Below are 20193 nucleotides of genomic sequence, written 5' to 3'. Positions count from 1 at the left end.
AGAAACTGACCTGATTTTTAGAGTCTATTATCCTCCGGCCTCCCCAGAAAAATAAAAGCCTTCAGCTTCCCTCTGTGATGCCCAACCCTCTCCTTTCAAGGTCTTGCCTGCAATAAACCTCGTCTGGCCTCAGGGATCAGTAGTTGAGGAGAGGAGGTGGCAGGGGGAGACTTAGAAGTTGGGGTCTACATGTAGCTCACCTCAGACTCTGGAAGCTCGGGGTAGGCCATTTTTAAGTATTGCAGACGGGCTGCGCGGAGGGCGTTGAACCAGTCCACTATCTCCTGTGACAAAATACAAAGGACACAGACAGCTAGTCAGACCGGTGAGGACGGGAGGCTGAGTCTGGTGGCAGGGTTAGGGTTCTCAGGTTTGGGGCCTATGCATTCAGCACACATATATGTCACACAGTTCCAGCTAGGGTCAAACTGGGAGGACTAGGCCACAGCCCCCGGGGGGAAGCCACTGACAGGAGGGACTCTAGAGCTATGGGAAAGGACTCAGGTGAGCTGCATGGGAGTTACACACAATGGCTCAGGACATTGCTTTCCACTTTCTAATGCCTGCTGCAATCATCTGGAATCTTGTTCAAATGTAGACTCAGATTCAGGAGCTCAGATTCAGACAGTGACTGTCTGGTTAATTCATCCAGGTTGGCTGGAGGCCTCCACTACCCTAAGTTCTTTAGCATGACACACTCTGCCCTCTGAGCTCTTTCCACTCAACATTTTCAATACCCCCAACTCATGCTATCCCCTACTCCTGGCGCACTTGGCCTCACCCACCTCCCTCCCACACACATCTTTTAACTAGAACATTCTACCATCCTGCAGGTCAGTTTAGATGTTGTAATAAATTTTCGGCTGGTTGCTTAGCCAACCTGTTTCTCTGAGAACTGCCCCTCACCCCATTTCCATTCCCAATCCTGTCCTTCCTGGGCCATAGCACCTGGACCAGGACTGGACCGATACAGAGGCTGGACTGGATTTACCAGATTCTTTCTCCCAGGAACTGGGAGGCTGAAAGACTTGTCCAAATAGCTGCAGCACTGGACTTTGATGTAATACGGTGACCAAAAAAGTCATTTAAATATGGTTTCAAAGGAATGAAACAATTTCCACTTGTCTCCCCTAGGTCAAGGATAGGGGGATAGTATTCTGAAGTTCCAAGCCCTCTTGCCCCTGGGTTTGTTAAGAACTTTCTAGGGTCTCAGGCACTAAGGGAATGGGGCCAGACCAGAAAAACTCGCTCAGGCTACCACTTTATAAGGTCTCTCCAGTAATGGACTGGTGGCCCTGGGACAAGAGAGATGACTGATTACATTCCTTGCTAATCTTGGAAATGAGGCTCTTGAATTTAGGGAAACAAAACAAGTGTGGTACCATTTGATCCCTGATGATGTAAGGACAACTTGTGCCTGTTAAAGAGTGTACTTTGTCCCTCCCTTTCTCTCTCTCTCCTCCTCTCATTTTCTCTTCCTTTCTGCCTCTCTGGAGGGAGGGAGGGGGAGAGAGAGAGAGAGGAGAGAGGAGAGATGAGTGTTAGTTCCTGATTTTAATCTCTCAGGAGGCCCAGCAGTACTTCTGGCCCTTAAAACAAATACTTCTGTCCCCTTCCTGTTCATGCTTCTTTAAACCAGATTGTGCTCCTTTTTCTGTGTGTGTGTGATGCTGGGGATTGAATCCAAGGGTGCTTAACCACTGAGCCCCATCCACAGCCCTTTTTATATTTTATTTAGATACTGAGTTGCTTAGGGCCTCACTAAGTTGCCTAGGCTGGCTTTGAATTCATGATCCTCCTGCCCCAGCCTCCTGAGCTACTGGGATTACAGGCATGGCCGCCATGCTCTTTATACCATGCCCTTTACACCATGGTAGAATGCTCCTTTTTAGCAGAATCCCCCAAATTCTTAAATAGAAACTTTCCTCTGGAAAGCCTTCTTGACCCTCCTGCACACATACTAAAAACACACGTCTTCTGTGTGTCCCCAGCATGGCCACCCATCACAGGGCATGGTCAGTGCCTATTTCCCTGTCCTCCTCCCTCCCTAGACTGTGAGATCCTTGAGGCCCATGACTCTGCACCATTCATGATGACACTCCCTAGACCCTTCACACACTGCAGGGGCTCAAGAAGAATTTGTTAAAAGAGTGAGTTCGTAAATGAATAAATGACTACAAGACTTTGCCCTTGACATCTGCTACAGTCATGAGCAAATATCAACCGTAACAAGTAATGTTTGTAATGCACGTAATGGTGATGAAATCTTTCACATCCCTGGTTCATGGTCATTCAGCTCTTAAAGTCCCTCTGAGAGATGGGTGCCAGAATCCAAAAACAAGCACAGGGAAGCGACCTGCCCCAGCAACATAGCCGAGAGCAGCAGAGCAGGGCTCTAACTTTGACTCCAAATCCCTGCCACCAGGCACCCAGGTAGACTGTGGAGTAGACGAAGGAGTCTGCGAAGGCTGCTGACAGGGTGACCCACAGAGGCACGTGGAGTGGTAAAATGGATGCAAAGGGCCCAAGAATCATTGGCTGTATGATACTAATTTTCATGCCTCGGGAGCAAGGGGACAAGACATTTCCATGGTTGTTGTTGTTGTTTTTTAAACATTTTATTTTTTTATTTTGTAGATGGAGACAATACCTTTATTTTATTTATTTATTTTTATGTCGTGCTGAGGATTGAACCCAGGTCCTTGCACATGCTAGCCCAGTGCTCTACCGCTGAGCCACAACCCTAGCCCTCCATGGTTGTTTACAGGATTAAGAAATGCAGGGGCTGGGGCTGTGTAGCTCAGTGGCAGAGCACTTGCCTAGCATGTGTGAGGCACTGGGTTCGATTCTCAGCACCACATAAAAAAAAAATAAAAATAAAGGTCCATTGACAACTATATGTATGTGTGTGTGTGTGTGTGTGTGTGTGTGTAGATATATAAATGCTGAGCTTGGATTGTGGCTCAGCGGTAGAGTACTTGCCTAGCATGTGCGAGGCCCTGGGTTCAATCCTCAGCACCACATAAAAAATAAAAAATAAGGGGCTGGGGATGTGGCTCAAGCAGTAGCGTGCTCGCCTGGCATGCGTGAGGCCTGGGTTCGATCCTCAGCACCACATACAAACAAAGATGTTGTGTCCGCCAAAAACTAAAATAAATAAATAAATAAAAATTCTCTCTCTCTCTCTCTCTCTAAAAAAATAAATGAATAAAAGGCACTTATTAAAAAAATAAATAAATTTTAAAAATTTAAAAAAATAAAAGTATTGACAACTACAAATAAAAAATAAATATTATAAAAAATACTGTATAGAACAGCAGAGTTAATAGATGCCCACAAAATGTAAACCCCGACTTCCCTCTACCCACTACTTAGCACCTCTGTTCCCTGCCCCCATCATGTGGTCAGGATCTGACCCTGTGTACTCTCTCAAACCTGGACTATTGGCCTTCTCTTCTCTGGGCTGATCTGCAGACCATTAAGTAACACTTCTCAAACTTTCACATGCTTTGGGATCACCTAAGGATCCTGTTGAAGGGAAGTTTCTAATTCAGTAGGTCTGGGATGGACTTGGGACTCTGGTTCTAACAAGTTCCCAAGTGATGCCAATGCTGTTGGTCCAGGACAGTGGCTGAGCAGAAAGGCCCTAGCCTGAGTTAGCCATTCCTCCTTCTGTATTCAGAAACTCAGGCCCTATCTGGATGTACCATTCTTAGGCATAGTCCCTTCTGCTAACTGGACTCCCACTGGTGATTGTGCACTGTTCGTATAGGACCATGGCATCTGCCAGGTTCCTCTCCCACATGTCACTCTGCCTTCTTCAGACCTCTGTGTCACACTGGAAACTGAAAACAGATTAAGGCAAGAGGCAGCAATAAGTCTTCAGAGGCAGCTGAACACATTGTTCAATGAGCAAGGATGGTGGTGAGCTGGACCCGCAGCTGGGGTGGGACTCCAGCCATCTCACCTTCCCACTCTCGTGGTACACAAACAGGTTCCTGATGTGGCGCTCTCTCCTGTAGGTGATCTGCAGCCCGTGCGGGTGCCCTATCTTCTCTGTCTGGAAAGTGGCATTCAAGTCCTTGATGTTGATGACAGCTTTAGGGCCTTTACTCTGAAAGAGAGAAAGAAGATACTCCAGATGCTGACAGTCAACAGGTGACTTCTCATCACCTTCACCAAGGCCCTTAATGCAAACGAAAAAACAACATGTAAGTCTGGACTTTAATGTTCTTTGCCCTGACTTAGATGCAAAAATCCTTAATAGAATCTAAGAAAATTGTATTTGACAACATAGTAAAAAGACCAAGGAGGGCAAGGATGGTTTAACATATACAATCAATAAATGTAATTCATCACATAAAAATATAATCAAAGTCAAAAATCACTTAATTATCTCAAAGATTCAGAGAAAGCCTTCAACAAAATTCAACACCCATTCATGTAAAAACATTGAAGAAACTAGGGATAGAAGGAAACTACCTGAACACCATCGAGGCTATCTATGAAAAACCCAAAGCCAACATCATAATGAATGGGGAAAAATGGAAAACATTTTCTTTAAAATCTGAAACAAAAAAAGGATGTCCAATTTTACCACTTCTATTTAATATAATACTGGAAGTTCTATCCAGAGCAATTAGTTAAGAGAATAAAATAAAAGGAATAAAAATAAGAAAGGAAGAAGTTAAATTACCACTGTTTGCAGATGATACGATTCTATACTTAGAAGATCCAAAAAGCCCCACCAAAGAACTGCTAGAGCTAAAAAAACAAATTCAGCAAAATAGCAGGTTACAAAATCAACATACAGAAATGAATAGCTTTCTGATATACCAAGAATAAATGGCTTCAAAAAAATCAATGTGTTACAAAAATTACACATTAGCTTAAAAAGAATACCTGGGAATAAATCTAATCAAGGAGATGAAATAATTTTACAATGAAAACTTACAGAATATTGAAGAAAGAAATTGAACAAAATGAAAGAAGTGAATGGGCAGAATTAATATTGTCAAAATGGCCATACTACCAAAAGTAATATACAGATTTAATGTAATGCCCATCAAAATATCAAGAATACTAGGAAAAGCAGTCCTAAAATTCATTTGGAAGAATAAAACACCCAGGATAGCCAAAGTAATTCTAAGCCAAAAAAGCAATGCTGGAGGCATCACAAAACCTAACTTTAAATTATACTACAGAGCTATAGTAACAAAAAGTGCAAGGTACTGGCAATAAAAACAGATGCACCAACCTACAGTATAGAATAGAAGACACAGAAATGAACCCACACAGGGGCTGGGTTATAGCTCAATGGTAGAGCACTTGCCTAGTATGTGTGAGGCCCTGGGTTCAATCCTCAGTACCACATAAAAATAAAGTTAGTGTGTCCATCTACAACTAATTATATATATATATATATATATATATATATATATATATATATATATATATATATATATATATAGAGAGAGAGAAGAAACAAACCCACACAGATACAGTCATCTGATCCTTGACAAAGGTGCCAAAAACATAAATTGGAGAAAAGACAATTTTTTTTAAAGAGAGAGGAGAGAGAGAGAGAGAATTTTTAATATTTATTTTTTAGTTATTGGCGGACATAACATCTTTGTATGTGGTGCTGAGGATCAAACCCGGGCAACACGCATGTCAGGCGAGCGCACTACCGCTTGAGCCACATCCCCAGCCCCAGAATTTTTTTTTTTTTATATTTAGTTGTCAATGGACCTTTATTTTATTTATTTTTATGTGGTGCTGAGAATTGAACCCAGGGCCTCACACATGCTAGGCAAAAACTCTACCACTGAGCCACAACCCCAGCTCAAGACAGACTTTTTAACAAATTGTTCTGGGACAACTGGTAAGAGATAAGGGTCTATAATAAAACTAGACCTTTATCTCTCACCCTGAATAAAAGTTAACTCAAAATGGATCAAGGACCTAGAAACTATACAACTCGTAGATGAAAACGTAAGAGTCAGGCACAGTGGCACATATCTATAGTCCCAGAGGATTGGGAGGCTGAGTGAGGCAGGAGGAGGCAAGTTCAAAGCCTGCCTCAGCAACTTAGTGAGTCCCTAAGCAATTTAATGAGATCCTGTCTCTAAATAAAATATTTTTTAAAAGGCTCAGGGTATGGCTCAGTGGTTAAGTGCCCCTGGGTTCAATCCCCAGTGCAAAAAAAAAAACAAGAAACGTAAGATCAACAACACTAAAACATATAGGTATGAGCAATGACTTTGTCAATATGACCTCTAAAGCTCAAGAAAAAATGGTAAGAATTAATAAAGCGATTGGCATCAAATTAGAAAGCTTCTGTGCAGAAAAAAAAAATTAAGAATGTTACGAGAGAACCTATAGAATGGGATAAAATCTTTGCTGATTACTTTTCTGAAAGAGGGTTAATATCAGCTCAAATGATTCATGAGTTCCTGGTGGCCCAGAAAAAAATAAGCTGTGCCAGTGTCCCCTCCCAAGCAAGAGATCAAGAACCCACCAGCCCAGTCCCAGGACATTTCCTAAGAATATTCCTGGCACTGTTTGAAAACCCCATTTAATTAATGGTGAAGAATTGGATTCCTGATCCATGAGTATATGACTTCATTCAGTTGGGGCCACTGAAATAAAAAAAATCTACCTGAACTGTGGGGCAGTGTCCAGATAGAGCAGGAATAAGATTGGCAGTGGGAAAGTTGTTCCTGTGTGCCCTCTGCACTGGGCTGCCACTTGACCTGCTTGTGCAAGGGTATGACACCCAGTACATACTATAGAGCATGAACAATAGAGCCACTGGGGTTGTCTGAAACAATTCTAAACTTGAACATGGAGACTGCACATGGATTTTAGGGTTTGTGCTCTGGGATAAACATAAGCTAAAATGAAATAACACAACCAGTCCAAAGGTAATTCAGAGAATAAGGACAGTAAATGTTAGTGGGGAATAGTTTTTTTTTTTTTAAATAAATAAAGTCATTGCTGTTTTTTTTAATATTTATATTTTAGGTGTAGATGGACACAACACAATGCCTTTGCCCGTGCTAGGTGAGCGCTCTACCTGAGCCACAATCCCAGCCCGGGAATAGGTATTTTGACAGTGCTTATATGATATCATTTTTCAGAGTTACAAACTAGAATGTACAAGCCCTTAGTATCACATAGCCTTCAAGTTGGTTGTGACCTTCTTGTCAGTGATTCTTCTAGCCAGTTTCCTCCCCTTGTCAGAGGTGACAAAAAGTGGAAGCCTAGAGTGAAGTAGGATGCTAAGACATCAGGCATAAGGAAAATATTTGCAGGTTCCCTGTTCAGGGCTTTTTCCTATCTTCCCAGGGCTGGTGAACCTTAGATGAATTTGTTCTTTTCTTGTGTTTGTGATTTTTAGAAAAGTGGATGACCAGTAAATGGTGTTAAATTTTGTAATAAAATAATTTGATACTCTTAAAAAAAAAGAGACCATGAATAGAACTTCTAAGAAACATGGGATAACATGAAAATACCAAATATAAGATTTATCAGACTAGATGAAGGCGCAGAGATACAAAAGGAAGGCACAATTTTTTCAAAGAAATAATATCAAAAGATTTCCAAAACCTTAAGAATGAAATGTAAAATCAAATACAGGAGGCTAACAGGATTCCAGATATACAAAATTACAACAGACCCATACCAAGGCACATTATTATGAAAATGCCTAGCATACAGAAGAAGGGTAGAATTTTAAAGACTGCCAGAGGAAAATGATAGTTCACATTTAGAGGGAAACCAATCTGGATTTCAGCTGATTTCTTAACCCAGACCCTCAAAGCTAGGAGGTTTTGGAATAATATATACCAACCTCTGAAAGAAAATGGATTCCAACCACAAAAACTCTACCCAGCAAAATTAAGCTTCCGAATTGACAATGAAATAAAGACCTTCCTTTCATGATAAACAAAAGTTAAAAGAATTCACAATAGAAAGCCTGCACTCCAGAACATATTCAATAAAATATTTCATGACGAAGCAATAAAAAATAAAATTGAAAACCAGCAAAGTGAGGAACTACACAGAATAATAGTCAATCAAAGAAGAAACTAATTCAAATTAAGACCAGCAATAAATCAAAATGATAGGAAATAAAATCATTTCTCAATAATAACCTTGAATATAAATAGCCTAAACTCATCAATCAAAAAGAATAGACTTGGGCTGGGGATGTGGCTCAAGCGGTAGCGCGCTCGCCTGGCATGCTTGCAGCCTGGGTTCAATCCTCAGCACCACATACAAACAAAGATGTTGTGTCTGCTGAAAACTAACTAAATAAATAAATATTTTTTTAAAAAAAGAATAGACTGGCAGACTATATTAAAAAACAGATCCAACAATATGGGTGTCTCCAAGAGACTCACCTCATAGGCAAAGACATCCACAGACTGAAGGTAAAAAGGATGGGAAAAAGCATATTTTTCACGGGCATCTCATACACAAGCAGGGGTTTCTAGCCTCATATCACAAAGTGGACCTCAAGCCAAAATTAATCAGAGGGGACAAAGAAGAACATTTCATACTGCTTAATGGAATTATACATCAAGAAGACATAACAATCATAAAAATTTATGCCTCAAACAATGGAGCATTTACAAAGATCAAATAAATCCTTCTTAATTTCAAGAATCAAATAGGCCACAATACAATAATACTGGGTTACTTAAACACACCTCTCTCACTACTGGATAGATCTTCCAAACAAAAACTAAAGGAGCTGTAGAACTAAAAACTATAATTAATAATTTAGACGTACCAGACATTTATAGAATATTTCATCCATCAATGACTGAATATACTTCTTCTCAGCAGCACACAGAATCTTCTCTAACATAAACCATATCTTAGGTCACAAAGCAATTCTTAGCAAATAAAAAATAGACATAACACCTTGCATTCTATCAGATCATAATGTAATGAAATTAGATATCAATGATAAAATAAAAAATAGAAGCTACTTAACTCCTGGAGACTAAAATATACACTTTTTAATGACCAATGTATAGCAGAAAAAATCAGGGATGAAATGAAAAAAATGCTTAGAGATAAATGAGAATAGCGATACAACATATCAAAATCTCTGGGACACTATTAAGGCAGTTTTAAGAAAAAAGTTCATTGCATTGAGTTCATTCATTAAAAGAATAGAAAGTGGGCTGGGGATGTGGCTCAAGCAGTAGCGCGCTCGCCTGGCATGCGTGCGGCCCGGGTTCGATCCTCAGCACCACATACAAACAAAGATGTTGTGTCTGCCGAAAACTGAAAAATAAATATTGAAATTCTCTCTCTCTCTCTCTCTCTTTCTTTCTTTAAAAAAAAAAAAAAGAATAGAAAGTCACCAATGAAATAACCTAACATTACATCTCAAAGCCCTAGAAAAAGAAGAACAAATCAACACTAGAAGTAGTAGAAGATGGGAAATAATTAAATTCAGAGCTGAAATCAACAAAATTGAAACAAACAAACAAAAAAAAACAATTAAAAAAATCAACAAAAGTTGGTTCCTTGAAAAAATAAATAAAATTGAAAAACCCTTAGCCAAGCTAACCAAGATAAGGGGGAAAACCCACAAATTACTAAAATTCATGATGAAAAAAGAAATATTACCACAGGCACTACTGGAATACAGATGATAATTAGAAACTTAGAAAATCTTGAAGACATGGACAAATTTCTAGAGACATATGACCTACCCATCAGGAGGACATAGAAAATTTAAACAGATCAATTTTAAGCAATTGAAATTGAGGATGCCATCAAAAGCCTACCAACAAAGAAAAGCCCAGGACCAGACAGATTCTCAGCCTAGTTCTATCAGAACTTCAAAGACCTAACACCAATCCTCCTTGAGTTATTCCAAGAAACAGGAAAGGAGGAAACCTTTTCAAACTCATTCTATGAAACTGGTATCATCCTAATACCAAAACCAGACAAGACACATCAGGAAACAAAACTTTTTGTGTCCACCGAAAACTAAAAAATAAATATTAAAAAATTCTCTCACTCTCACTCTCTCTTAAAAAAAAAAAAAAAGGTATTGTGTCCATCTACGACTAAAGATATTTTTTAAAATATTACTATATTACAGAAACAGCATAGTATTAGCACCAAAACAGATATTAAGACAATGGAACAGAATAGAAGACACAGAGACAAACCCAAATAAATACAGTTATCTCATACAAGACAAAGGTGCCAAAAGCCTACATTGGAGGAAAGATAACCTCTTCAACAAATGGTTCTGGGAAAACTGGAAATCCGTAAGTAGGAGATTGAAACTGAACCCTTATCTCTCACCCTGCACAAAACTCAACTCAAAGTGGATCAAGAACAATTCTATTCCTAAGTACACCCAAGAAAAATGGAAACCTATTCACCTGAAAACTTGTACGTCGCTAGCAGCATTATTCATAATATCCCCAAAGTGGAAACAATTCAAATTCCCATCAACTGATGAGTGAGTAAATAAAATGTCATACTGCTGGGAGAGATGGTGCACACCTGAAATCCCAGCATCTTGGGAGGCTGAGGCAAGAAGATCTCAAGTTTGAGGCCAGCCTCAGCACTTTAGAGAGGCCCTGTCTCAAAGTAAAAAATAAAAAGGGTTGGGAATGTCGCTCAATGATAGGGCACCCCGGGGTTAAATCCCTAGTACCAAATAAATAAGTAAAATTAAATGTCACACATACCGTAAAATATTATTCAGCAAGAAAAAATAAACAAAGAAACGAAGTACTGAAACATGCTAAAACATGGATGAACTTTAAAAACATCAGGCTAAGTGAGAGAAGTATGCACATAATGCAGGATTCTGTTAATATAAAATGTCAGAATAGGCAAATCTACAGACAAAAAGTAGCCTAGAGATTGCCCTTGGGAATAGAGGTAGGGGTGGAGTGAGAAGTGATGGTAAGGGTGTAGGGCTTCTTTTTGAAACTATGAAAAAGTTCCCAAACTGGTTGTAATAATAGTTGTACAACTTTTGAATATACTAAAAGTCATTGCTTGTATACTTTAAATGGTTGAATTGTATGGTCTATAAATTATATTTCGGCAAAGCTGATCTTTAAAAATCTCTGGGTTTATGCAGGAGAACCTGGGTTCAATTCCCAGCACCATAAAAAAAAAAAAAAATCTGCGGGTTTGATTCCCAGCCGTGTCTGTCTGTGCACATGGACACACGTCTTACTGTGGCCTACAAAGTCTCCATTAAGTGACTTCGTCTCCCTCCATTCTTTTGCTTGCTTACTCAGTCACTTGGTCACCTAATACCCAACACAGGGCCAGGGCAGTGGCCTAGGGCTGGGTTTCTGCATGGCATAAAATGTGGGGTGAAAGCTGCAGTCCAGGTTTCTGCTTACTGGGACCAGGGTTTTGGGTCACACCCTCTAATGGGGCCATTTTTTTTTTCTAATTGGCACAAAGGTGTATATGCTCACCATGATGTGCTCAAGGCTTCTGTACATAGTGCTCCCTTGTCCCTCCTCTTCCTCACGTCCCCACATAACTTATTCCTCATGTTTATTCAGATCTCTGCTCACCCATCACCAGAGAGGCCTTTCCTGACCATTCTCTAGTCAATCACCCATATGCCACTTAATACACATGGATACAATGTGTTGGTTGCTGTCTTTTTCCACTAGAATAAAAGTCCCATGAGAGTTATGGAATTGTTTAGTTCATTGCTATATCCCCAGTCCCTACCACAGAATAGGTGCTCAATAAATATTTAAATGAATGGATAAATGAAATAAAATCAAGCGATCATCAGAGGCTTAAACATGGACCAGTTGCATGACATGGTTGCACACACCTGCAGTCTTAACTACCTGAGAGGCTGAGGCAGGAGGACTTCTTAAACCCAGGAGTTCAAGACAAGCCTGGGATCAGGCGTGGTGGTATACGCCTGTAATCCCAGCAGCTCAGGAGGCTGAGGCAGTGAGGACTGCAAGTTCAAAGCCAGCCTCAGCAATTAAGTGAGGGCGCCCCTGAGTTCAATTCCTGATACCAAAAAAAAAAAAAAAAAAAGAAAAGAAAAGAAAAAGAAAAACCAGTCTGGGCAACATAGTGAGACCCTGTTTCAAAAACCAACCCAAACCAAAATTGAACTAGTTTAAGCTGATTCTATATGAACAAAGAGTGTGTTTTCAGTGGATTGGATTAATTGCCTAACCAAGGAAAAGGAGGAGAATGTGGTGTCTTGCAGGATCTGAAATTATCCACAAGACCAAGCCCATCCATTAACAAGAAGGCTGGTTAGTGAGGAGGGAGGAAGCCCCTGGCCCGTCTGGCCTCCTACCTCCTCCTTGGTGTAGTACTTCAGGAGTCCTTCTCTTGCCAGCAGGACAAATCTCCTTCTCAGAAACTGTGCATTGTCCTTTCCCCGCTTCCACAGGATTCCTTCTCGGTTACCTTGACCACCAGGGAGAGAAGAAGTGAATGCCCATGACCTTAGGATGCACAAATGGCTCAGGAACCTCTTAGAGTTTCAGGGGCAGAAAGAACCCTCCACCTGTGGCCTAGATACCCCCAATCTAACTGGCTATGTCAGCTGCAGGGAGCAAGGGTCTTGCCTGGGGCCAGCTTTGCTATGGCTTATCATCTCAGTCAGACCCCTCCACTCCCACCCCGTGCAAAACCTGGCTTTCTTGGCTCTCCATGGTATCAGGCTGTCTCACTTGGAGACACAATAAACCTTAAGTAGTCTATGTCTTGACAAACTGGAAGGATTTTGGAAGAAGCCTAAATATATGTGGTTCGGCCCAACTTCACATGGCCATCAGCCTTATGAAACTTTGGAAATAATGAATGGCCTCAAGGTGCTTGCTGGTATAAAGACTAATTGGTGCTCCTGGTAGCTAAAGTTAGCTGCCTCTGTTTCTCCAAGAGTTGCCACTCTTTGCTCTCTGGGTCACTGTCAGCTTGGACTCAGGGCAGTAGGCTAAAAACTGCCATAGATTCATGGCCACCAATGAGGCTGTGCCCTTACAATGGCAGAAAGGGAAGCTGAAAGGCAGCCCATGCTCCTCACTAAGCTGTGAGCTGCACCAGGAATGGCATTAGCCAGGAGCGCCATGCCTTGTTTAATGGGCCTGCCCGGTGTGGAAATCATCCTACAATTCTTGCTAAGATTCTGCATACATCTGTGGCCCTGCAAGGATCTGAGACCTAGATGCTTCTCTGCTGTTCAGACTGCAAGACCCCACTTGCTGATTTTCTAGCTGTTTCAAGGTGCAGATATCCACCCCTTGGATACTGTGGGCAAAGCCAGGGCAACAGACATCTCATGGATGGATTTTGCTCCTAATAGTCGGCATTTTGTTGGTAGGGCTCATCAGAACACTGATTCCACAAGATACAAAAATTACCTTACCTGGGGGAGGGACCGCTTTCCCATCAGCCATAAACTCCTGTCTCTCATACTTAGCTCGAATCCACTGTTCCTTTAACACCCTAAAAACAGAGAACCTTTGGTCAGATGAATCCAGAAGCACTCTACCACTGACTTACTCCCTAGTCCTTTTTATTTTATTTTGAGACAGAGTCTCATTTAAATTATTGAAGTTGGCCTTGATCTTGTGATTCTCCTGCCTCAGCCTCCCAAGTAGCTGGGATTACAGGCATGTGCCACCACACCTGACAGCTGTTATTTCTTTTATGGTTATTTATTTATTTATGGTACTGAGGATTAAATCCAAGGGCACTTAACCCCTGAGTCACATCCCCATCCCTTTTTATATTTTTATTTTGAGACAAGGTCTCGCTATGTTGCCGTGGCTGGTTTAGAACTCACTATCCTTCTGCCTCAGCCTCCCAAACTGCTGGAATTACAGGCATGCGCCACTATGCCCAGCACTTTTATAGTTATTATTTAAGGATCTGCAGCTTAAGCAAGTTTTTGTAGTCAACCTGAGCTGAGGTGGGATAGTCCTAGACAGAACACTCAACAGGAAGTAGCTGAAACACATTTTTCTATTAAAATACCCACATCTCTCCTCTACCACCTGTAGGCTCTCAGAACATAGGAGGCAGAGTGATAGACAGTTCAGAAAATTCCCCATCTCACAGCAATGGAAACTGAGGCCCAAAGAGGGAAATGACATACCAAACAACAGAGGTAGAAAGAGGCTTAAGCCTTAAGGTTTTTTTTTTTTTTTTTTTTTCAGTACTGAGGATTAAATTCAGGTGTACTATCACTGAGCTACATTCTCAGCCCTTTTTATTATTTTTTTTTTGAGACAGGATCTCACTAAGCTGGCCAAACTTTCAATTGCCTCAAACTTGCAATCCTCCTGCCTTGGCCTCCTGAGTAGCTGAGGTATAGGCAGGTGCCATCATGCCTAGTTTAAATCAGGATTCATTTGTGATGGTATCAGATGCACTCCTGGATCTACCTGCTGACCTGGTCCACAGGAGAGATTGCCACAGACAAAGGCATCTGAGATGGGGTAGAGGTTTGGGGGATGGGACCCAGGAAACCTCTCAGCCAGCCCCTAAAGAATTGCCCACTTACAGGCAGTCATTGGCTTGGGGGACGTAGTAGAAAGCTGGGACTCTGGCTTCGAACTTGGCCTTCATGCGGAGGTTCCCATTGTGAGTCATAAACTGCAAGACAACAGCAATTTAAGATAATCTTAGAACTTGGAAAAATGTGAAATGAAACCCTGGTCTACCCAGAAGGCTATAGGTCTCGCTGGCTTCTAGGCTGGGTCAGAAGGAACTGCCCCCAAGAAGGACATGTCCCACCAGGCCTGCTAATTGCACTGCCAGGAAGTCCCAGGCTGACCAATGAGGGGCAATAATATCCATGCTTCAAACGGAAACAATACTTCACAATTCTTACACAGTGGCTCATTGGATACCCTTAGCCATTTTAATATGGCCATCTTCATTTTAGAGATGAGGCAACTTGGGCTCAGAGAGGCTTAATGATTTGTCCTTGGCAACATAGCTAGAAGTGGAAAACTGGAATTTGAACCTAGACCTGTCTGACTCCAAAGCTCACATTCTTTCACCTACTCCTTCCGCAGATGGCAGGACCCCCAGCAGCTCTAAATGTCTTCAAAAGACAGAGGCAGCTGGAGGATGGAAGTGGGTGCTGGCCCCATAGAATACATATGTCAGGGTGATCAGTGGACCAGAGTGGACGGTGGAGGTAGCATATCTAGGCGAGAGCAGCAGTGGGAAGAAACGCCAGGTTTTGAAGGGACACCCTTGGTTAGAGTGAACCGTACTCTTCACCTTCCTGGGAGCTGTTGGGCTATGTCACAGGATATGTACCAGGTTTGGATCCCAACAGGGTTGAGATTCTGCCATTTATTCTAGGACTGACCCTGAGATCTCACATATAAAAATGAAGAAAAGGCACAAATAAAACGCTTCAGGTTTATGTGCAGATTGACTTCTGAACTAGAATCTAAGTCCCAGGTAAGCAAGGACCTTGTCTTGTCCACTGTTCTCTCCCAGCACCTAACACATAGTAGGCTTAGAGTAACTATGTTTTAGCTGAATAAGTAAAACATCCATCCTAGTGGTTTTCTGGGACGGTTCCTGGCACAGAGTGGGTGCTAAGTCATTTGATCTGCTTCCCCAATTGTTCTTGAACCCCTCAGGCAACAAGTACAGTATAAAACTACCCCCCCACACCCGTTAACGGAGTCCTCAGTGCCCACAGGGCAGTAAAGCAAAGTGGTCCTCTTCCCACCTCCCGGAGGGCAGGAGGACCATAGCATGTTTCTCTTCTCCCAGTCTAGGACTTCCATTGATAATAAGAGCAACTGTTAATTGACTGCCTACTTTATTCCTCAAATGAGCCTGCATTTAATGCTTCTAGCATCCCTATGAGAAGGTAGGTATGCCTATAATACAGATGTGGAAACTAAGAGTTCACAGCTAGGATTAAGTAAGTAGCTCAGGGCCTCAGGGCTTCTAAGTGAGCAAGTGATGAGTCAGATTATGTCCTTAGGGCCTCTGTCTAAAATGCCGTCTACTGTGTTTCCTCTGTTAGTCTCTGACACTCGCTGGGCTTCAGTTTCTTCTTCTCTGGACTGGGAACACCCACTCCCTGTCTCCACCCCAACTTTGCAATTCCACCTGCACACCCTTCTACCTCCACAATACTGTCGTCCCAGAAGTCGAGTCTCACGGATTTAACTTTGCTGATGTCCGGGAAGTTGCGGTGGACGCCAGAGCAGTGGAGACAGATGAAGATTCCCAGCTTGTAAGAGGCCCAGTCGGGATCTGCGGGGGCAGGAGGGTAGCTGAGCAGAGCTGAGCGAAGAAACCAAAGCTGGACTGGGGCTCTGGGACAGATAGGACCTGACAGGATTCCGGAGGCTGTGGCCAGCTCTGCCTGTGCGGGGCTCCCCACCTTGGAACAGCTAAGTTACTAGCATGAAATGTGGTCGGCCCACCCGCCACCGCGGCGGCCACCAGGGTGACGATCTTGGAGAGATTCCAAGGGATGGGGGCGAGGCCGAGGCGGGCGCGACGTGGAAGTGACAGAACTGAGGGGGAACTGAGAGGAGCACCGGGGAAGGACCGGCAGCCAAGCGACGGGCTGGGAGCTGCAAGTGGGCAGGTCGGAATCACGGTTCCTCAGGTCTGATCGCGGTGGAGAGGGAAAGGGAAAGATCTCGGAGGCGTCCAGGGGAGGGACAGGGGACACATGACCATCAGGAGGCCTGGGGCTGAGGTCTAGGGCTCCTCGGTGAGTGAGATGTTTGTATCCAGAGAGCGGGAAGTGCCTAGGTCTCGAGGGATGGCACAGGGAGCTGGGTCCTGAGCCGTAGGGTGTCTGTGGTGGGGGCGGTGGACAGGAAGGTCAGGGTGCCCAGCTCCGGGATCTAATATCGGGAGGGTCCCAGGACGTGGAAAGATCTGCGTCCGGTCTGGAGTCGGTAGTCAGGATCCTGCGTCCGGGTGGGAGGCTCACCGTCTGGATGGACGGGAGTCCGGGTCCCAAAGCTCAATAGGGGACATTTCTGGGTCCTACGAAGATAGAACCGGACCCGGTGTGCTCGTAGGGGAGAGTCTGGCTGGCCAAGTCCCGAGCTGCACTTGCCCCGCGCGCCCCGCGCGCCCCGCGCCGCTGCGCCCTTACCCGCCGCCCCGCAGTCGGCGCAGTGCGCGTTGCCGGTGCCCGCAGCCTGCAGCAGCTCCAGAAGCCGCTTCTTGTTGCGCTCGCGGTCGCCCATGGCGGGCGGGGCGGGCTCAGCAGGGCTCAGCCCGGCCGCCTCCGGGCCCGCGGCCGCCCATGACCAGTGCGCTAGTCCCCACCGTCGAAAAGGACCCAGCCCGCCGCCTCTCCAGCTCCGCCCCTCCAGGGCCTCTGCCCCGCCCTCGGCCGGGCCAGTCCCGCCCCTCCCCTCCACAGGTGGGGAGGGGCAGGAACACCAGACTTTGAGTCGTTGCCCTGGAGCAAGATCAACTTTTGGCCCGCCACTTCCTAGCTGCAAGACTGTGGACAATAATGTTCAGCCTCTTTGGGCCTCAGGTTCCACCGCTATAGTGGAAGAATAAGGGCATATGTCCACATCTTGGGGCTCCTTGGAAAACTTAAACAGAACCTAACTTTTGTTAGGATCTTACATCTATTTCGGCACATAGGTATATTGCAAACATCACCTTCTCAAGAAAACCTTCTTACTACCCAGTATCAAAGAGTCTCTCCAGCTTCTGGTCCTTCTAGAACTCTATGATAGGATTTGTTCATCCCCTTTGGCCCTGGGCACTTTCTGTCCACCTTGCACCATAGTGATACATACTTGGGTTAATTCCACGAGTCTTCACTAGTGAGCTGGATATCAGCAGTGTTATTCCTGTATCTCTTTTATCTCTTAGAAATGGCACCCGCACGTTTTTTGGAAATCGAAAAATAATTGCATGACTGTGTTCACCAGGAACTGAACCACCTGGACATAGCAGGGTCCTGTCAAGTTCCATCACCATAAGGTGTGGGCAGGGCTTAGATGGTCTTGAACATGAACATTTCATTACCCCCACACACACCTTTTTAATTTTAACCCAGGGATATTCAACCTCTGAGCCATATCCCCAGCCCCTTTTTTATATTTTATTTAGAGATAGGGTCTCAATAAGTTGCTTAGGGCCTCACTAAATTGCTGAGGTTGGCTTTGAACTTGCAATCCTCCTGCCTCAGCCTCCTGTGCCTCTGGATTACAGGCATGTGCCACGGAGCTTGGCCTTCTCTTCTTGATACCATCCTCAGACACTCATCTGCCTCCTGGTAAAATACATACTGTGTGTACTTGACATCTCCTTTGTTGGTAACATCCATCTATGGCATGCATATGGCTTAATGCACATGATGCTTGATTTCCATCCTGATGAATGGACTGAAGCTGATATTGTAGCTGACCTGCCCACACCCACATTCAAAATATACACATACACGTACATACACACACCATAATATAATGGAACCAATCAAAGAATACACAAATTCAGGTTTGAATATTGGCTCTATCACCTGCTGTTTGTCCTTGGACAAGCTTTTTCACTTCTCTGAGCCTTGGACTCCTCATCGGTAAAAGGAGAATTTTGAGATCTGCCTGCCTATTCGGGTCTTTGAAATGACACACAGTGTTCTCAAAACACAGTGGTTCCCTTGCTTCCCTTGCCCTCCTGGCCAGCTTGTGTTATTGTCATCTGGAATGCTATGTGTCATTTCCCATCATCCCCAGCGCAGAGGAGGTCAAGCCACCAGGCCCAGAGGACAAACATTCTGAAGAACAACCAGCCATGAGGGTATTGACTGGAGCAGCCACAGGGTGCTGGGAGAGCCGGCTGGGGTCAGGAGTAAGAGGCTGTTTACTAAACAAGCCGAGAGATGATTCATTTCCTCTGCTTTAGATGAAAAAAGAGACAGAAATACATCTCCCAGGAGAAGGATGGGAAAGGCAACCTATGGTAGGAAGGCAGAGGGAGGGGGAACAGGAAAGAAAAAGGGCTCAAGCCAAGGACATTTGTGTTCTGTCCAATGCCAGAGCAAAATTATGATGCTGAGATGTTCTCCTCTGGCACCTTGACTCTCACTGTCTCCTCCCTGGAAGCCCCCCAGAACCAACCCAAAGAAAATATGGTATCTCATTCCCAGTAAGGAGCCAGAGATTGAGAGGTCTCCTTCCTTTCCCCTCTTCCTTGCCTTATTTTTGGATGTTTCCATGTAACACGAATAAAAGCCTTAAGGCGGAATTTCAGTCATCCATAGAGGAAAAGAAAAAAAAAAAGAGTACTCTGGTATTGTATTTGTGATAGGTTTCTTTCCTTCCTTCTTCCTTTTTGTTTGGGGCCTGTGGGAGATAACCCTAATTGATACTTCTTGGGTATTTTGCAGAAGAGTTCCACAGCATCTGATCTATTAGTGCTCCCTGATCACCCACCGAGGGCAGCATGGATTTATGCCATTTTGCAGAAGAGAAAGCTGAGGCTTACAGGAGTTAAGTTTTTCAAGGTCCTGAAGTCAAATAAGAAGCAGAACAGAAACCTAAATCCAGGTCTCCTATCATGGTGTTGTTTAGTCCAGGTTATTTCTTGAAACCTCTCTTTTAGTCTTCTCATTATGGATTTTTTGGGTTTAATTTTGTATGTATTTAATGTACGCAATATGTTTATGTATTCAATATACATATACACTGTGTAATGATTATCACAAAGAACATACCCATCACCACCAAGGTTGTACATTCATCCCCAGAAATTGCTCATCTTTTTTTATATTATTTTTTCTTTTAGTTGTAGTTGGACACAATACCTTTTTTTTTTTTTTAATTTATTTTTATGTGGTGCTGAGGATTGAACCCAGGGTCTTACACGTGTGAGGCGAGCACTCTACTACTGAGCTACAGTCCCAGCTCCAGAAATTGCTCATCTTATAACTGAAAGTTTGTACCCCATTTTTTATTAATTTTTTAATATATGACAGCGGAATGCATTACAATTCATATTACACATATAGAGCACATTTTTTCATATCTCTGGTTGTATATAAAGTACATTCACACCAATTCTTGTCTTCATACATGTATTTTGGATAATAATGTTCATCACATTCCACCATCATTTCTAACCCCCTGCCCCCTCCCTTCCCCTTCCACCCCTTTGCCCTATCTGGAGTTCGTCTATTCC

At 43.3% G+C, this 20193-nt stretch overlaps 1 protein-coding gene across 5 annotated transcripts in view; it reads right to left on the bottom strand.

The window, feature by feature from the left end:
- The window catches only part of Adap2 (ArfGAP with dual PH domains 2), a 31149-nt gene extending 13802 nt beyond the window's left edge, over positions 1–17347 (bottom strand). For 4 of the 5 annotated variants that reach the window (XM_071603126.1, XM_071603129.1, XM_071603127.1 and 1 more), the window contains exons 1-7: positions 17147–17347; positions 16154–16284; positions 14558–14649; positions 13418–13497; positions 12344–12456; positions 3968–4114; positions 201–284 (exon numbers count right to left, since the gene is read on the bottom strand). In XM_071603126.1, coding sequence (XP_071459227.1) covers positions 201–284; positions 3968–4114; positions 12344–12456; positions 13418–13497; positions 14558–14649; positions 16154–16284; positions 17147–17240 — 741 coding nt within the window. In that variant the 5' untranslated portion in view covers positions 17241–17347. The remainder of the gene's footprint in view (positions 1–200; positions 285–3967; positions 4115–12343; positions 12457–13417; positions 13498–14557; positions 14650–16153; positions 16285–17146) is intronic. The other variant, XM_071603128.1, reaches the window with a different exon arrangement.
- Positions 17348–20193: the final 2846 nt, after the last annotated feature.

This window comes from Marmota flaviventris, chromosome 17 (assembly GCF_047511675.1).
Source record: "Marmota flaviventris isolate mMarFla1 chromosome 17, mMarFla1.hap1, whole genome shotgun sequence".
NCBI lineage: Eukaryota > Metazoa > Chordata > Mammalia > Rodentia > Sciuridae > Marmota > Marmota flaviventris.
Note: the sequence above shows the minus strand (reverse complement) of the source record. Positions and strands in the feature narration are given on the sequence as shown.